The sequence below is a fragment of the Lycorma delicatula genome, chromosome 4 (assembly GCF_047948215.1).
Source record: "Lycorma delicatula isolate Av1 chromosome 4, ASM4794821v1, whole genome shotgun sequence".
Classification (NCBI taxonomy): Eukaryota; Metazoa; Arthropoda; class Insecta; order Hemiptera; family Fulgoridae; genus Lycorma; species Lycorma delicatula.
In genome coordinates, this window is record NC_134458.1 from 76,835,594 (window position 1) to 76,848,852 (window position 13,259).

At 28.9% G+C, this 13,259-nt stretch overlaps 1 protein-coding gene across 4 annotated transcripts in view; it reads right to left on the reverse strand.

Moving 5' to 3' along the window:
- Positions 1 to 13,259, reverse strand: part of LOC142323570 (catenin delta-2-like) — a 172,659-nt gene that overhangs the window by 37,234 nt on the left and 122,166 nt on the right. For all 4 annotated transcript variants that reach the window (XM_075363377.1, XM_075363378.1, XM_075363376.1 and 1 more), the window contains 2 exons: positions 12,213 to 12,352; positions 9,190 to 9,428 (listed from right to left, as the gene is read on the reverse strand). In XM_075363377.1, the coding sequence (XP_075219492.1) occupies positions 9,190 to 9,428; positions 12,213 to 12,352 (379 nt within the window). The remainder of the gene's footprint in view (positions 1 to 9,189; positions 9,429 to 12,212; positions 12,353 to 13,259) is intronic.

Consider the following 13,259-nt stretch of genomic DNA (forward strand, 5'->3'; position numbering starts at 1 on the left):
TTTTCTCAGTGGAGTAAATGTTTGGCTTTTAAACACATCAATGCCTGAACAATTTCCATAACATATACAAAGTAATGAAATCCTCCTCTGGAAATAGTATGGGATACTTATCATACCAATTAATTTGATAAACTTGTATTGTATGAAGAATGTATTTAAATTGTGAGTCAATGTTGAATGTTATACACAATACTTTTTAAATAGCTTTAACAAAAAATAAAAATAGTGTTACTTATTGTACCGTTTTTCAACAAGATAAAAATAAGCCAATTGTTTTTAAAACAACTGATATTTTCAAAACAATGGTTCTAGATGAGGCTAACAACTCTTGATCCCTTGAGGGGTCACAGTTCCTCCATGGGTTGTCCAGCCTTCTTTCCTTGATACTTTCTTCCCTAAAGAGATAAATTAGGAAATGGGTCAGCTGTCATACTTATGGTTTGCAAAGCTGAAGAGGCTCAGTGAAGTTACATCTCTGCCTAAAGGGACTTTCTCCACAAGCTGCACAAAAAAATTAAACTTGTGGGGCCTGCCAGTAAGCAGGTCTCATATTTTTCCTAAAATTTACCAAATTGCAAAACAAGCTACTACTGGTTGCAAAGAAGAACTAGTGCACAAGGCTATCTTGTCCCAGGTGTTCAAACAGCTTAGACAACATTTGATTCGGTGACAAAGAGTTTATATTATCAGGTAACTGATTAAATGAAAACTGTCTACTTTCATAAATATACAGATTTTCATTCTGTGAACATTATAAACATTGATTTGTATATATGTGATATACAAGACATGAGATCTATTAGCTTGATTTTATTATTTTAAATTTATACTCTAATTATTTAAGATATATCAAAAAATTGAATACATAACTCATTACAAAGTGTAATAAATGCAGTAACAAATGAGAAAATATATGAGGTAGCTTGCATATTGCAATACTACACACAAGATATTCTCTTAAGTTCCAAAGTTCTCTTTAAGTGTTACAACTATTAAGAAAAATTGTAAATCAATTAATATCATCATACTAAACATATAAAACAATTAAATGGACAGAAAATGACAAATTTATAATCTCTCATTTGAATAGTGATTTTAGTGTACAGTAATCCCATGATAATCATCAGTGACATATAAAGCAACCACACCAGAATAAACTGGATTTAACCAAACAGAAAATGTAAAGATAAAATTTTCTCTCTTAACAACTGAAGCAAATTTCCAAAACTTTAGTGGTATTTATAGATCTACCACAATCTGTTTAAAAAACGGGTTGTTTTGCAAGCTCCTTCATATCGCACTGTATTTAGAACCTGCAAAATTACTAGATGAAACGTTGAGCAACAGATTCATGATATTATGGGCATGCAAGAACTAGTTAAATGAAACTTCACAATGAATCAGATAAATGAACTATCACTTGAAAGCAAACCTCCTAATTCAATAAAAGTAATAACAAAAATTAAAAAATCACGAGAGGTCCTCTAACCTATAAAATTAGATAATTCACCAAAGATACCCTTACCACTGCCGTTTTCAATTTCAATTCCAAGCTTAAAATTTGAAGTACTTGGGTAGAAATATTCTAAATGATTTTTTAAATGTACATCATTATATTGTTGCCATAATGATTTGTATATATTCAACACAGAAGTGCAATGATGTCAGAAAAACTAAACTACCACCCCATACTTTTTATGACCATACATACACTCACACCCATTAAAACCATTTTTTTTTTTTTTACACATTGAACCTTAAATTAATTTTACACACACACCACTATGTTGACAGGTAAAAACAGTAACATTTGACTATGAATAAAATCTATCATAAATTGAAAACACATCACATAGCATAATAAAAGAAAACCGTAGAAACCTATTGAACACTGAATCCCAATTCAGTCAATTCCTGATGAAGTGTAACAAAAAATGGTTATCCTTTGGTTGTTTTTTCCTGTAAAAGTTTTTCTCAACTATAAAGGACTACTTACATGCTTTACGTCAGAAAATAAGAAATTGCACATGCGTGATGAAGTCAATTTGTTTAATTAAATAAATGGGATATATTATAAATTTATACCACTCAATCCTTTTAACTGTGATTTTTATTAGAAGGAGAACCTAAAAGAGGTAGTTATATATCATCATGAAAATTGAGTTCCTTGGTGTAAACTAATTTAAGAACTTTCATTAGTGTGGAAGTCACTGACGCAAGTAACTGAACCACTGAGGAGCAACATTATTGCTAAATGTAAGCTGCTACTACTACTTGTTAACCTACAGGAAATCCAGAAATCTACTATTAAAGTTACATCATTTTCCTGATAAAACATCCATAAAAATTTATCTCTACATGAATTTTAAATTTAATGTTTCAAGCAATTAAATTTCTAAGAACATAACTTTATTAAAATCCATCAAAATGTACAAAATTCCCTAGAAAATATATATATAAATAAAAATAAAAGATAAGGAGATCTCCTTAGTTAATATAACAACACATCAGTTACATCTACAGTTAAGAAACATAATCATTTACAATAAACATAAATGTAAAATATAACACAACATTCTGCCCAAACATCATCACACATAACACGTGTTGTTTAAACAATTATAATATTTGACACAAAATAAAAAGCTTATTTTTAAAGAGTTATATCTTACGAACCACTCAATGGAAAAAAATTGTATTTCAAACCAAATTAAATCATATTCTTTTCTATTTTATTCCCGAGTTCCAAATTATTTGAAGAAAACTGGAAGAGCGATTTCAACATTCCATAACTTCATTAGGAAATTTAAAAAAATCAAGTCCTTCAGTATATATAAGAAATTAATTTTTATGTATCATTTAAACATATACTAAACATATAGCAATATGTTAAACGATATAACAGTTAGTTTTTTTTTTTTTTTAATTTACTATTTCAGCTCTCTGTAAAGGAAGAAACATTTTTCCTCACTAACCTACCTCTGTGGATTAATCCACTTCGTAACTTTGATGAACTGTCCTGAAGATTTTGAGCTAGAAATATAAAAACAGATACAATTTGTTTTTATTTGAAGTAAGGTTTGAGAGTACTTTGTTTTAAAAAACACTGTTGTAGGTTTCACATTAACTGTTCTGTCAGTAAATAAAAAGCAACATATTCTCAATTCTTTTCCTCTGTTGACTTAAATTCCAACAGCAAAAATGCTTTACTTTCCTTCTTTTTTTTTGCAACAATGTATAATCTCAACCAGTAATCAAGGTTATCATTTTTGATAATAAAACTCATAAAATTGAAACTAAATCAGTTTTTTTTTTATTATGTAAAAGAATTGAAAACTTGTTTATTTTACGCACTTCACATTTGTGGTTGTTAAACACTATTTGTAAATATATTACAATCATCCATCCTTATTCAAGAAACACCTTCTAAGATAAGAAAAATATCTATAATTGTGAGTTTAATGTGTGGAAATATTTTAACTGATAAAATGATATTTCTATTACTGTAATAGTTATAAAATTAATAATATCACAAGGTCTTCAATTTTCTGGAAAAATCCAAGTCAGAGTTAACACTAATACAGTAAATAAATATTTTCACCATTTTAAACAATAAAAAGGTAGAAAAGATTTGAAGGAAAGAAAAAAGTGTAAAGTTAGGATTATGCTATACATACACGTGAAATGACTTTACTCTTGCCTTATGAATCGCTGAAATTATCATAAGTTTTAATAGAAATCCTATCCTTCACAATTCTTCTCCCAACCCACTGATTACGGAAAATATGAAACTAACATTATTAAATATTTTTTATGTATATCAATAAATTAAGTTCACTGTTTAGTATAAAAAAAATTCCATATTTAGTATAAGTCAAAGCAGCAATTTTGTTTATTAAAACAGATGCCATATTAAAAGGCAACAACCACAAAAAGAAAAAAAAAATTAATTCTGTTAAATAAACCATCTGGTACCAAATATTGAGATAAGGCATTATCTTACCTTAATTTTTCATGAAAGTACTTTCACAGGATCCCCACACTCAGTCATGATTGTTATAATTCCGTTATTGCATAACAGACAGCAGCACCCATATAAAGTAATACAGAATTTTCATTATTTTAGTATTTTTATTTTAAAATTTTTATTTTACAATAACAGAATTATTTTAATCATGGCAGAGGATGCGGAATCCCAAGAAAGTACTTTCACAAAATATTAAAGTAAGATATGCTTTAAATCAATATTCTGTACTAGTTAGTTTATTTAATAGAATTTAACAGTACAGAGGAATAATATGAATCTTAAAAAGATTAATTTCAGGAAAATTACATATACATATGCATAAACAACAAACAAATTTGTGTTCTTAATTTAATTATACTTATCTCTTAAAATTATAGAGAATTCAAATTGCATTATTGGGAAAACAGGTACAAAAATGAGGTAAACTGTTATATAACATGCCATATTCCTACAAGTTTTAATATACTAAAATCCTATCAAGCAATTCATAAGATGTAACTTTTCAAAGACAACTTTTCTCTTTTGCGACACATACTACATCATAATCTATCTATTGAGGTAATAAATAACTAATTTTAATGAAATATCTAAATAATAAATAACACTATTAAGTAATAAAATCACAAACAATATAAAAAATGAATCGATTATATAGATCATAAGAACAAAAGAAGATTCAGCAAATAAGTTTTGATTTACACATAAAAGCGCTAGATTTTTTGTAAAATACATTAATTCAAATAACATATGCAGTAGCAGTATTGTTGATTTCATTTTAAATCTTAATAATAATAATAAACATAATGTAGTGAATACAGACTGCTGCAACAAATAATCCACAAATTAAAAAAGATTAATAGACAAAATACAGTTAACGTATAACAGATATTAGACAATGGAGTAATAATATATACACAAAAACTGTGTGTACAAATACAAACAATTACAAATATTATACACAAAGCTGAAATGAGATATAAATTAAAAATAAATCATAATAAATGACTATTCATCTACCCTTTGGTTGAGATACTTACCATGTGGTTCTTGGTCATGTATGATTGAATTATTTTAAAAAGTCCTTTATTTAAGGTTATCAAAAAAGCTTTATTTATTTTTCAAAATCAACATTTTTTATTAAAACAAAAGAATTTTCTTATTATATAATCAATTTTTGAGTCTCTTACCTTTTCTAATGCGATTGTATTAAACAATAGATAACTTTAATTTGTGGACATCATATGGAGACTGATAATGAAAATTTAATTTCCAATTTACTTTTTCAAACTTTTAAATCAAGAAAATCAGACAAACATTTTCAACATACATTTTAATGAATATACTGCAATAAATATTTCTGCATTTAAATAAGATTTTTAGATTGTTATATCGGTCAGAAAGACTAAAAATTGTTACATTTCATTCTGATCATAAGGGTTTAGGCCATCACAGGAGAAGGCAAGCAATTTTTACAAGTAAATCAACCCGATTTGGATAAAAGAAGAAATTAAACAACCAATTATTTTTTAAACAAAAGCTAAGATGTTTATATTATGGTTTAATGTATGGTAAAAGTAAATTTTACAAATGAACAATTGAGAAACAAAGTGCTTTTATATTAACTGATCTTAAGAGCTATAAATCAACTGAAACTATAAAAAAAAATTGTTAAGACTTAAGTCTTAAATGACACTTCTTGAAATATTCACATTCCATAGCGTCCTGAGTTTCTAAGTTCAAATGAGCTATTTGTCGATATCATTATTTTAAAACAGTGTTTACCTAATGATTTTAAATAATAGTATCCTATTCACTAAATTGGTTGGTTTGAAAGTTTATGTTTTGTCATGTAGAATTAAATTTTTATTGTATTAATTGTTTTTAACTCTTCTAAGTTAATAAAGTTGCCAAATTATTCAATATACATTTTATACTTAGGTAAATTTTTATTGATCATAATTTCTGTTAATTATGTGAGTGAAACAAAAAACTAGATTCATAGCTTTAATTACTAATAACCTAGTAAGATTTTAATTATCAATTAATATAACCTTTTTCACTGTGAATTTCTGCTGTTTTTATTTTGTAAATAAATGAATATTAAAAGTAAGGGCATGACAGAAAAAATGGTCATCCATACCGAATGATGACCAAAAGGAGTGTGTTACAATACTGTCTGACAGTAAAGTGACAGGAATTTTCTGTCAGCACAATAAGATGAAAATTTTATCACTATCCTAGATGAAATACAGGCACAAGAGTAAATCAAATATAACAGAATTCTATTTAAAAAAAAATTTATTTATTGAAAAATAAAAGGCAAATATAATTTATTTTCTACATAGTACATAGCTTCCTGCTTTAGAAATACATTTTTCCCAGCGAGAAGGAAGGTTTTTTATTCCAGTATCAGAGAATGAAACTGGTTGTGTCAGTAGCCAATTGTGCACAAATCTCTCCATGCCATCATCATCTTCAAATCATTGCTCTCCTGGAACTTCTTTAAGTGGCCCAGACAAATGAAAATCGCAGAGTGATAGGTCTGAGCTGTAGGAAGGATGATCAAGTTGACTCCAGTGCATTTCTTCTAGTTTTGAGACTGTTAGAGCTGCAGTATGGAACCTGGCGTTGTCGTGGAGGATAGCCTCTCGAATTTGTTGGTTTTGTCTTTTGCAATGATATCCAGCCTTCACCTCATAGTAGTAAGCAGCATTGATTGTGCATCACTCATGAAAAGTCAATGACCAAAATGCCTTGCCGGTCAAAAAAAATGGTTGAAGAACCTTGGCAGCTGACAGTTGAGTTCACTGTGGCTGCTCTCCCTTTCCACTCCATATTGGCATGTTTCGACTGGGGAGTGTAGTGGTGGATCCAGGTTTCGTCGCAGGGGATGATCCAATTCAAAAATGGATCACCTTCTTTTGCAAACCTTGCTGTAAGCCTCTGATAGACCTCCAAATGTCTCAACTTCTGAATTGCAGTCAAAAGGTGAGGGATCCATTTGGCACACACTTTATGGAACTGTAGGTCGTTTGTGATGATAGTTTGACAGCTCCAATAACTCATTCCAACCTGTTCTGCAATTTTGGATATTCTCACCTGTCGATCATCTTCAAGAATGTCTCGAACCGCACGAATATTTTTATCTGTAATGCTGGTCCGAGGATGGTGATCATGTTCCTGATTTTCCACTCGTTCTTGTCCTTCCTTGAACTCTTTATGCCAGGAAAACACACAAGTCCTTGACAATGTTTGGTCCCCAAACTGTGCAGTTAATCTCCAGAAAATGTCTGTCTCTTGAACTCCTTCATGAGCAAGAAATTTTATAATTATGTGTTGTGCAGTGGAGGGGTGCACCTGTTGCTCCGACATTTGTGAGCGTTACTGACGAATTGGTTGGGAGTATGGAATGGCCGGCTCTCCCCACTCCTAATGATCCCACCCAAGCATATTAAAAGCCCAGGCCCAGTCCTACAAACTGCAGACGCTCAGGAATAAAAATCCTGTTTATATTTGATATACCCTTGTATATATGCAATCTGGAAAAAAAAAACTAGTTTTTAAACTTTACGCAATATGACTAGTCTTTAAGCAATATGATAAAAAAAGAGAGCATAAAGTGAAACTTAAAGAGTAAAAATAACATAAGAGTATATATGTAGGGGGTCAACAGTGTAGATATGTAGGGTCAACTAGCTACTTCAACAGGTTTTGGCAGGAATGTTATCACTGGAAGTGTTCTCTCACAAAAAGAAGAGGAAGGAAGAGAAGAAAATTGTGAAACTGTACCAGAGGATATTAGCACCATCAATGAATAAATAACAAATAATCAATTTCTTTAACGAATGTTAATGCTATAACTAATTTCTGTGTATTTCTGATGCCATGACATAAAAGAGAACTTACATCAAGAAGTCATAAATATTGAAGATATGTACTACAAATTAAAACACAGAGTTAAAATTCACTAATTACTTTAGTTAATTACAGTTTTTCTGGAATCATCAAAAATTAATAAAATGACATTATTTTGGATAGATAATATATGTGTAATGTATAGATATTTTACTCTGGAAGTTTTTGCAAGTAGAGTTCCAGAATATTTTACTTAAAATTACATTTATTAAAGGAAATATTTTCAGAAGCTGGTGTCTTCATTTCTCTGAGTAATTAAACGTTTATTTCTTTATGTTCACAATTTATTTGCAAAATGAAAATTTTTATTTAAGTTATTTTACATTAAAATTTTACAACACAGCTGCATTTTATGAAGGTTGAAAATGTACTGCTTTTAAAATTCCATAATTACTAACTCTATTCCATAATTATTAACTCTACAATGATAATTCCATTATAGCAGTGAAAACTGTAGCTTTTGTCATGATTAAATATTTTGTTGAAATACTTATAGATTTAAAATATGTATTACGATTTTCTAATATTGCAGGCATTAACCATTTTATTTATATTTTTGAAATGTAATTTTACACTTTTTATGTTTACGCTTCTAGTTTTTTCAAATGGAAGTAATGAGATATTAATTTTTTTAATTCTTCTTTATGTATCTTTTATTTATGTTTCATATAAAATTGATGTTGCATGTATCCATTTTGGTTTGATACAAATTTAGATTGACCAATTCAGTCGGTCATGACAATTATCAGATTTTATATGTAATAATGGTAATGGTATTATGTAATTATGTAACCTGATATTATAGTATTTTATAAATGATGATGACTGCATCAATTCAAAAAACTTTAATTGGTGAGTTTATATTAGGCTTGCTATTTCTATGTGTTCATAGATAAATTCTGTTAACAGTTAATTATTAATTGAAACAAACTAGACAAAATATAACAAAACTATGCGATAATGAATTTACTTATATACACACAATTTAATGGAAAAAACTGTTATGTTGAGCAGGAATATATTAATGTCAAAGCAAACAAAATTGTCTCAGAAGTCTATTTTAATAAAACTGATTTCTTTGGTAATAAACGGCAGATATTTCTTACATTGTTATGCTTGATGAAAAATATTTAATCAGTTAAGAAAGAATAAATGAAAATCACTAAAAGAAAAACTTAGCTGGGGAAAAAAAACACTAAATGATTATTAAAAAAAGTATAAATATAATTTTTTTTAAATTAACATACCCTTAGGTTGTGGTCCAACCCTACTCTGTGTAGGAAGTGGATGCTTATCATAATTTGGATCTTCTACTTCTTGACATCTGTATGATAAATTACGTAATATACAGACACAGTTTTCTACACTTTTGTTCCCTATATTTGATTTCTCAATCGCTGATCTAACAACATACAACAATGAATCGACCAGTCCTTCACACTCTCGCAATTTTTTCCTAGCATATTCACCAGCTGAACTTACATTCCTACGGAAAAAAAGAAACTATAACACTAATGAATATTATAAATTAAACAATTTAGTAAGTGAACTTGTTCAACTGAATTAAACAAAATACCATCTCAAACTAATCTTCATATGTGTATCAATTAACTTGTTTTAACATATTTTGTTATAAATTGCTTCAATTAAAACGACACTGGATATATATGAGATGGTTGGCTGCATGTTTCTTGGTAAATGATTTTCACTTACTGGCTAGTAATCATTAACTTCTAAAACTAAATTATCACTTGACCTGACGGTTAATCAGTAAGAGTACATTTTTTAACAGTTTTATTAATTATCAAAGTAGTGCCATCAGTTTTCCAAAAGACAAATTTGCTGTCTCGAACTTCACAATTTAATTGCACTTTTGAGTATGCGGACTCAAAAGGCTTGTTCCTTAATTTATTTAAAATAAAAATCACGCTACTAATGTTTAACAAGAAAACAATAATAATAATAACAACTGTTTTAATAAAGGAAAATTTTTAATTTGTTTTCTGTTATATTTTCACCAAATCAGATCGCTTTTCTAAATGAAGATTTAAGCGAAGTGCCACTTCAAAACCAACGCATCTTTTTTTTTAATTTTATTTAAATCCTTAATAGCTATGATATGTGAGATCACATGATGTAATCTTTGGTGGCTCTGTCAGCAGGTCTTGCATGCAAACTCCTCGTCACTATTTTTGTTGTGAGTTGCAGGGTTTAAAATCTAAAACAATTTTTTTGTTCACAGTCAATGTGAACAAAGTTGTTTGCTTTTACACTGTAACTTACGTTATCGATGAATATAACAGATTCATAAAAACTGATGTCATTTATCATGCTTTCTTTAGAAAAATTTCTGTTTTACAGATATATTTAAAGTTTAATCTGTGCAAAAATTTTGATTTGTTTTATGATGAAATTGACAGTAATGGGTATATGTACGGTTGAATACATAAACATCAACTGTGAAATCGTGTAATTATTGATGTAATATCTTTCTCTACCTAAAGAAAAAGAACAGAGAACATCTCCAAATAATTAAGAACATAAGACATAAAAACATTACAAAAAAATGATCAGTTTGATTATATTATAATGATTTTTAAAATTCATAAAAATTATTATTTACAAATTACTTCATGAAAATGTTTTCTCAGGCTGTTCCTCATGTTTCATCAAGACATTGTGTTCAGGGTGTCCAATGTCTGGAATATTTTGTAAGGAAACCCTACTTTAAGGGAGTGGGGATTATAAAATGTCTGTTACTCAGAGTAGTCTAATCAGAAGGTTTCTGTTAAAGTAAATCACTGTTTTTTAATACATGAACGTCGTTTTGCAAATTTTAACATGTATTATATAGATACAAATCACAAAGGATGATCAAGTCAATGCATAAGTTAGCACAGCATAAAGATATCAAACTTGCTACCCCATATAAAGCTGTAAGAAAAGTTTTCGCCTACAAAGTAATGTGTTTTCAAGAACAGAAACTTACAGATCATGCCAAAAGACCCAATTATTGTCAATACTTTAAATGTTTTATTGACCAAATTTCTGTAGGTATACATGACAATTTTTTTTTACAGATGAAGCATGGTTTCATCTGGGAGGGTATATTAATTCACAAAATAGATGACTGTGGTCAACAACTAACCCCCCATGAATTACATGAACAATCTTTACACAAAGTGAAAATTGAGGTCTGAGTCGGTGTGAGTAGAACGCAGATTGTAGGGCTAATCTTTTTTGAAAATACAGTTAATAGTGATCGTTACTAAGCTGTTTTAACAAACTTCATTAGTTTCCAACAAGAATGCTCCATAGGTCAATGATTTTTTACAAAATTTTTTAGTGAATGAATAATTTTGAGGGGTTTTTGGCCTGCACGATTGCCCAATCTGACCCCCCAGATTAATTTCTATGGGGGGCAACGAAACAAGTAGTGTATCGCAACAGACCTCACACAACTGACGAACAAAAACTGCAACAATGGCAAACATGAGACATTCCAGTACAGCAACTGGTTAAAGTGTATGAAAACAAATTGAAACGTGTGCAGTGTTGTACTGATGTTGGAGGAGGTCATCTTCAACGCCTTTAATAAACTATTCCAGTTATTGTAATATTTGTTTCTATAAAATAATGAAATAAAAATACAAAGTAATAATTAAAAAGGTTTTGTCATTACACTTTCATAATTCTAGTGCATACAACTTTCTGAACGCACTGTAGTTTAGGGTCTACCTTTTACCAATGTCATAGCTATGTTCTAAAGAAGTGAAACAAGTAAAGCATAATTCTAAATATTCTAGATAACTACTAGATGTCTAATATATATTATAAAGCAATAAAAAGTATAATGGTAATGAATACTTATCACGATTTGTCTCAACTGACTGAAGTATAGATAAAAAAATTTACTTTCTTTTATTTTCTTTTACAGAAATGCTAGTTTTACAGTTTTTAGCAATAAGATCTTGAAATCAATGTTAAATGAACCTTTATTTGATGTCCTAAATATTTTGTTGATATATTTTCATTTCTTGTTTCATAAAAGCAACTTAGATTTAAAGTGAGACCTTGTCAATGCGTTATAAATTAATTGGAGTAAATATAATATTGAGAAGATACTAACTAGACCATAAAATCAAACTAATATTTTTTAATACTTTAAATACCAGTAACCAATTCTAAATACAGTAGGTCCTAATAAAATAATACTACTAATTAATGATATAAAAATAATTATTTGAAATGCTCTTTATTTGCATTTTACCTAAGTACACCAGATGTATTCTTGAATACGGTCGACCAACACGTCTCACCAGATGATGTTGGATCCCATCCAGAATGTGGAATGATTATATGATTAACTACCATTGACAGGCCGTCATCAATGATCGACTTCTTTAAATCCTGTAATTTAAATTCAGGGTGAATGTAAAGTACGACTAAATGATAAGCATATATGCATGATGTTAGAACTAGAATCTTTCTGAACTCTAATGGCTAACGAAAATGAAATCTATTACTTATTTTTTTAGCAGAAGCGTTGAACATTTCTAACAACTTTATAAATGGAAAATCTTATTCTCTTTTCATATTTAAAAAATTCATTAATGCATGTTGTCCCTTCCTATGTAAATATATAACTTATGTTCAGTTTTTCAGTTCCTGAAGAGCATGGGGATTTACTCTGAGGCATGAATCCCTTCAAACATCCAAAGGTAAAGAAATCTATTTAAATACATCATTAAACCTAGGTGGTCATAATCTTTACAGATAAATCGTGCAGCTCTTTTATGAGCTTCAATGCTGCTCTTACTATATGGATACGACATCTGTCGCCTTATCTTGTAGAAACCAAAAGCTCCTCTAAGAAGGAATAAAACATTAAATATCAAGACATAATTCTGATATGAATTTTCTAAAATATAGATATTGACCACTGATCACTTTTTTTGGAATGATGCACCATACTTGTACATCTAATGCTTCACAGAGTGAAGATTATGATGAAAAACATGGAAGTATTTAATATTAACAGCAGAGGGAAAATTTTCACTAATGAGGTACTGGTATGGTTTTAATTTATGTAGCTGGGTAAATTTTTTAAAGCACTATATAGCAGTATTCTTCTTGTCAAAGTTTTCAAAAAGATTTGTTAGGAGAGTGTAACATTCTCATAAGAAGTTTTACAGAATGTAATTATTATATATTCTATAGTTTAAATTACAACTTTGGTCATAAAAAGAACTAGTTCCTTTGAATTTTATGAATAATAATAATAATTTTATTTGTAATTGATACATGTTTGGTACAT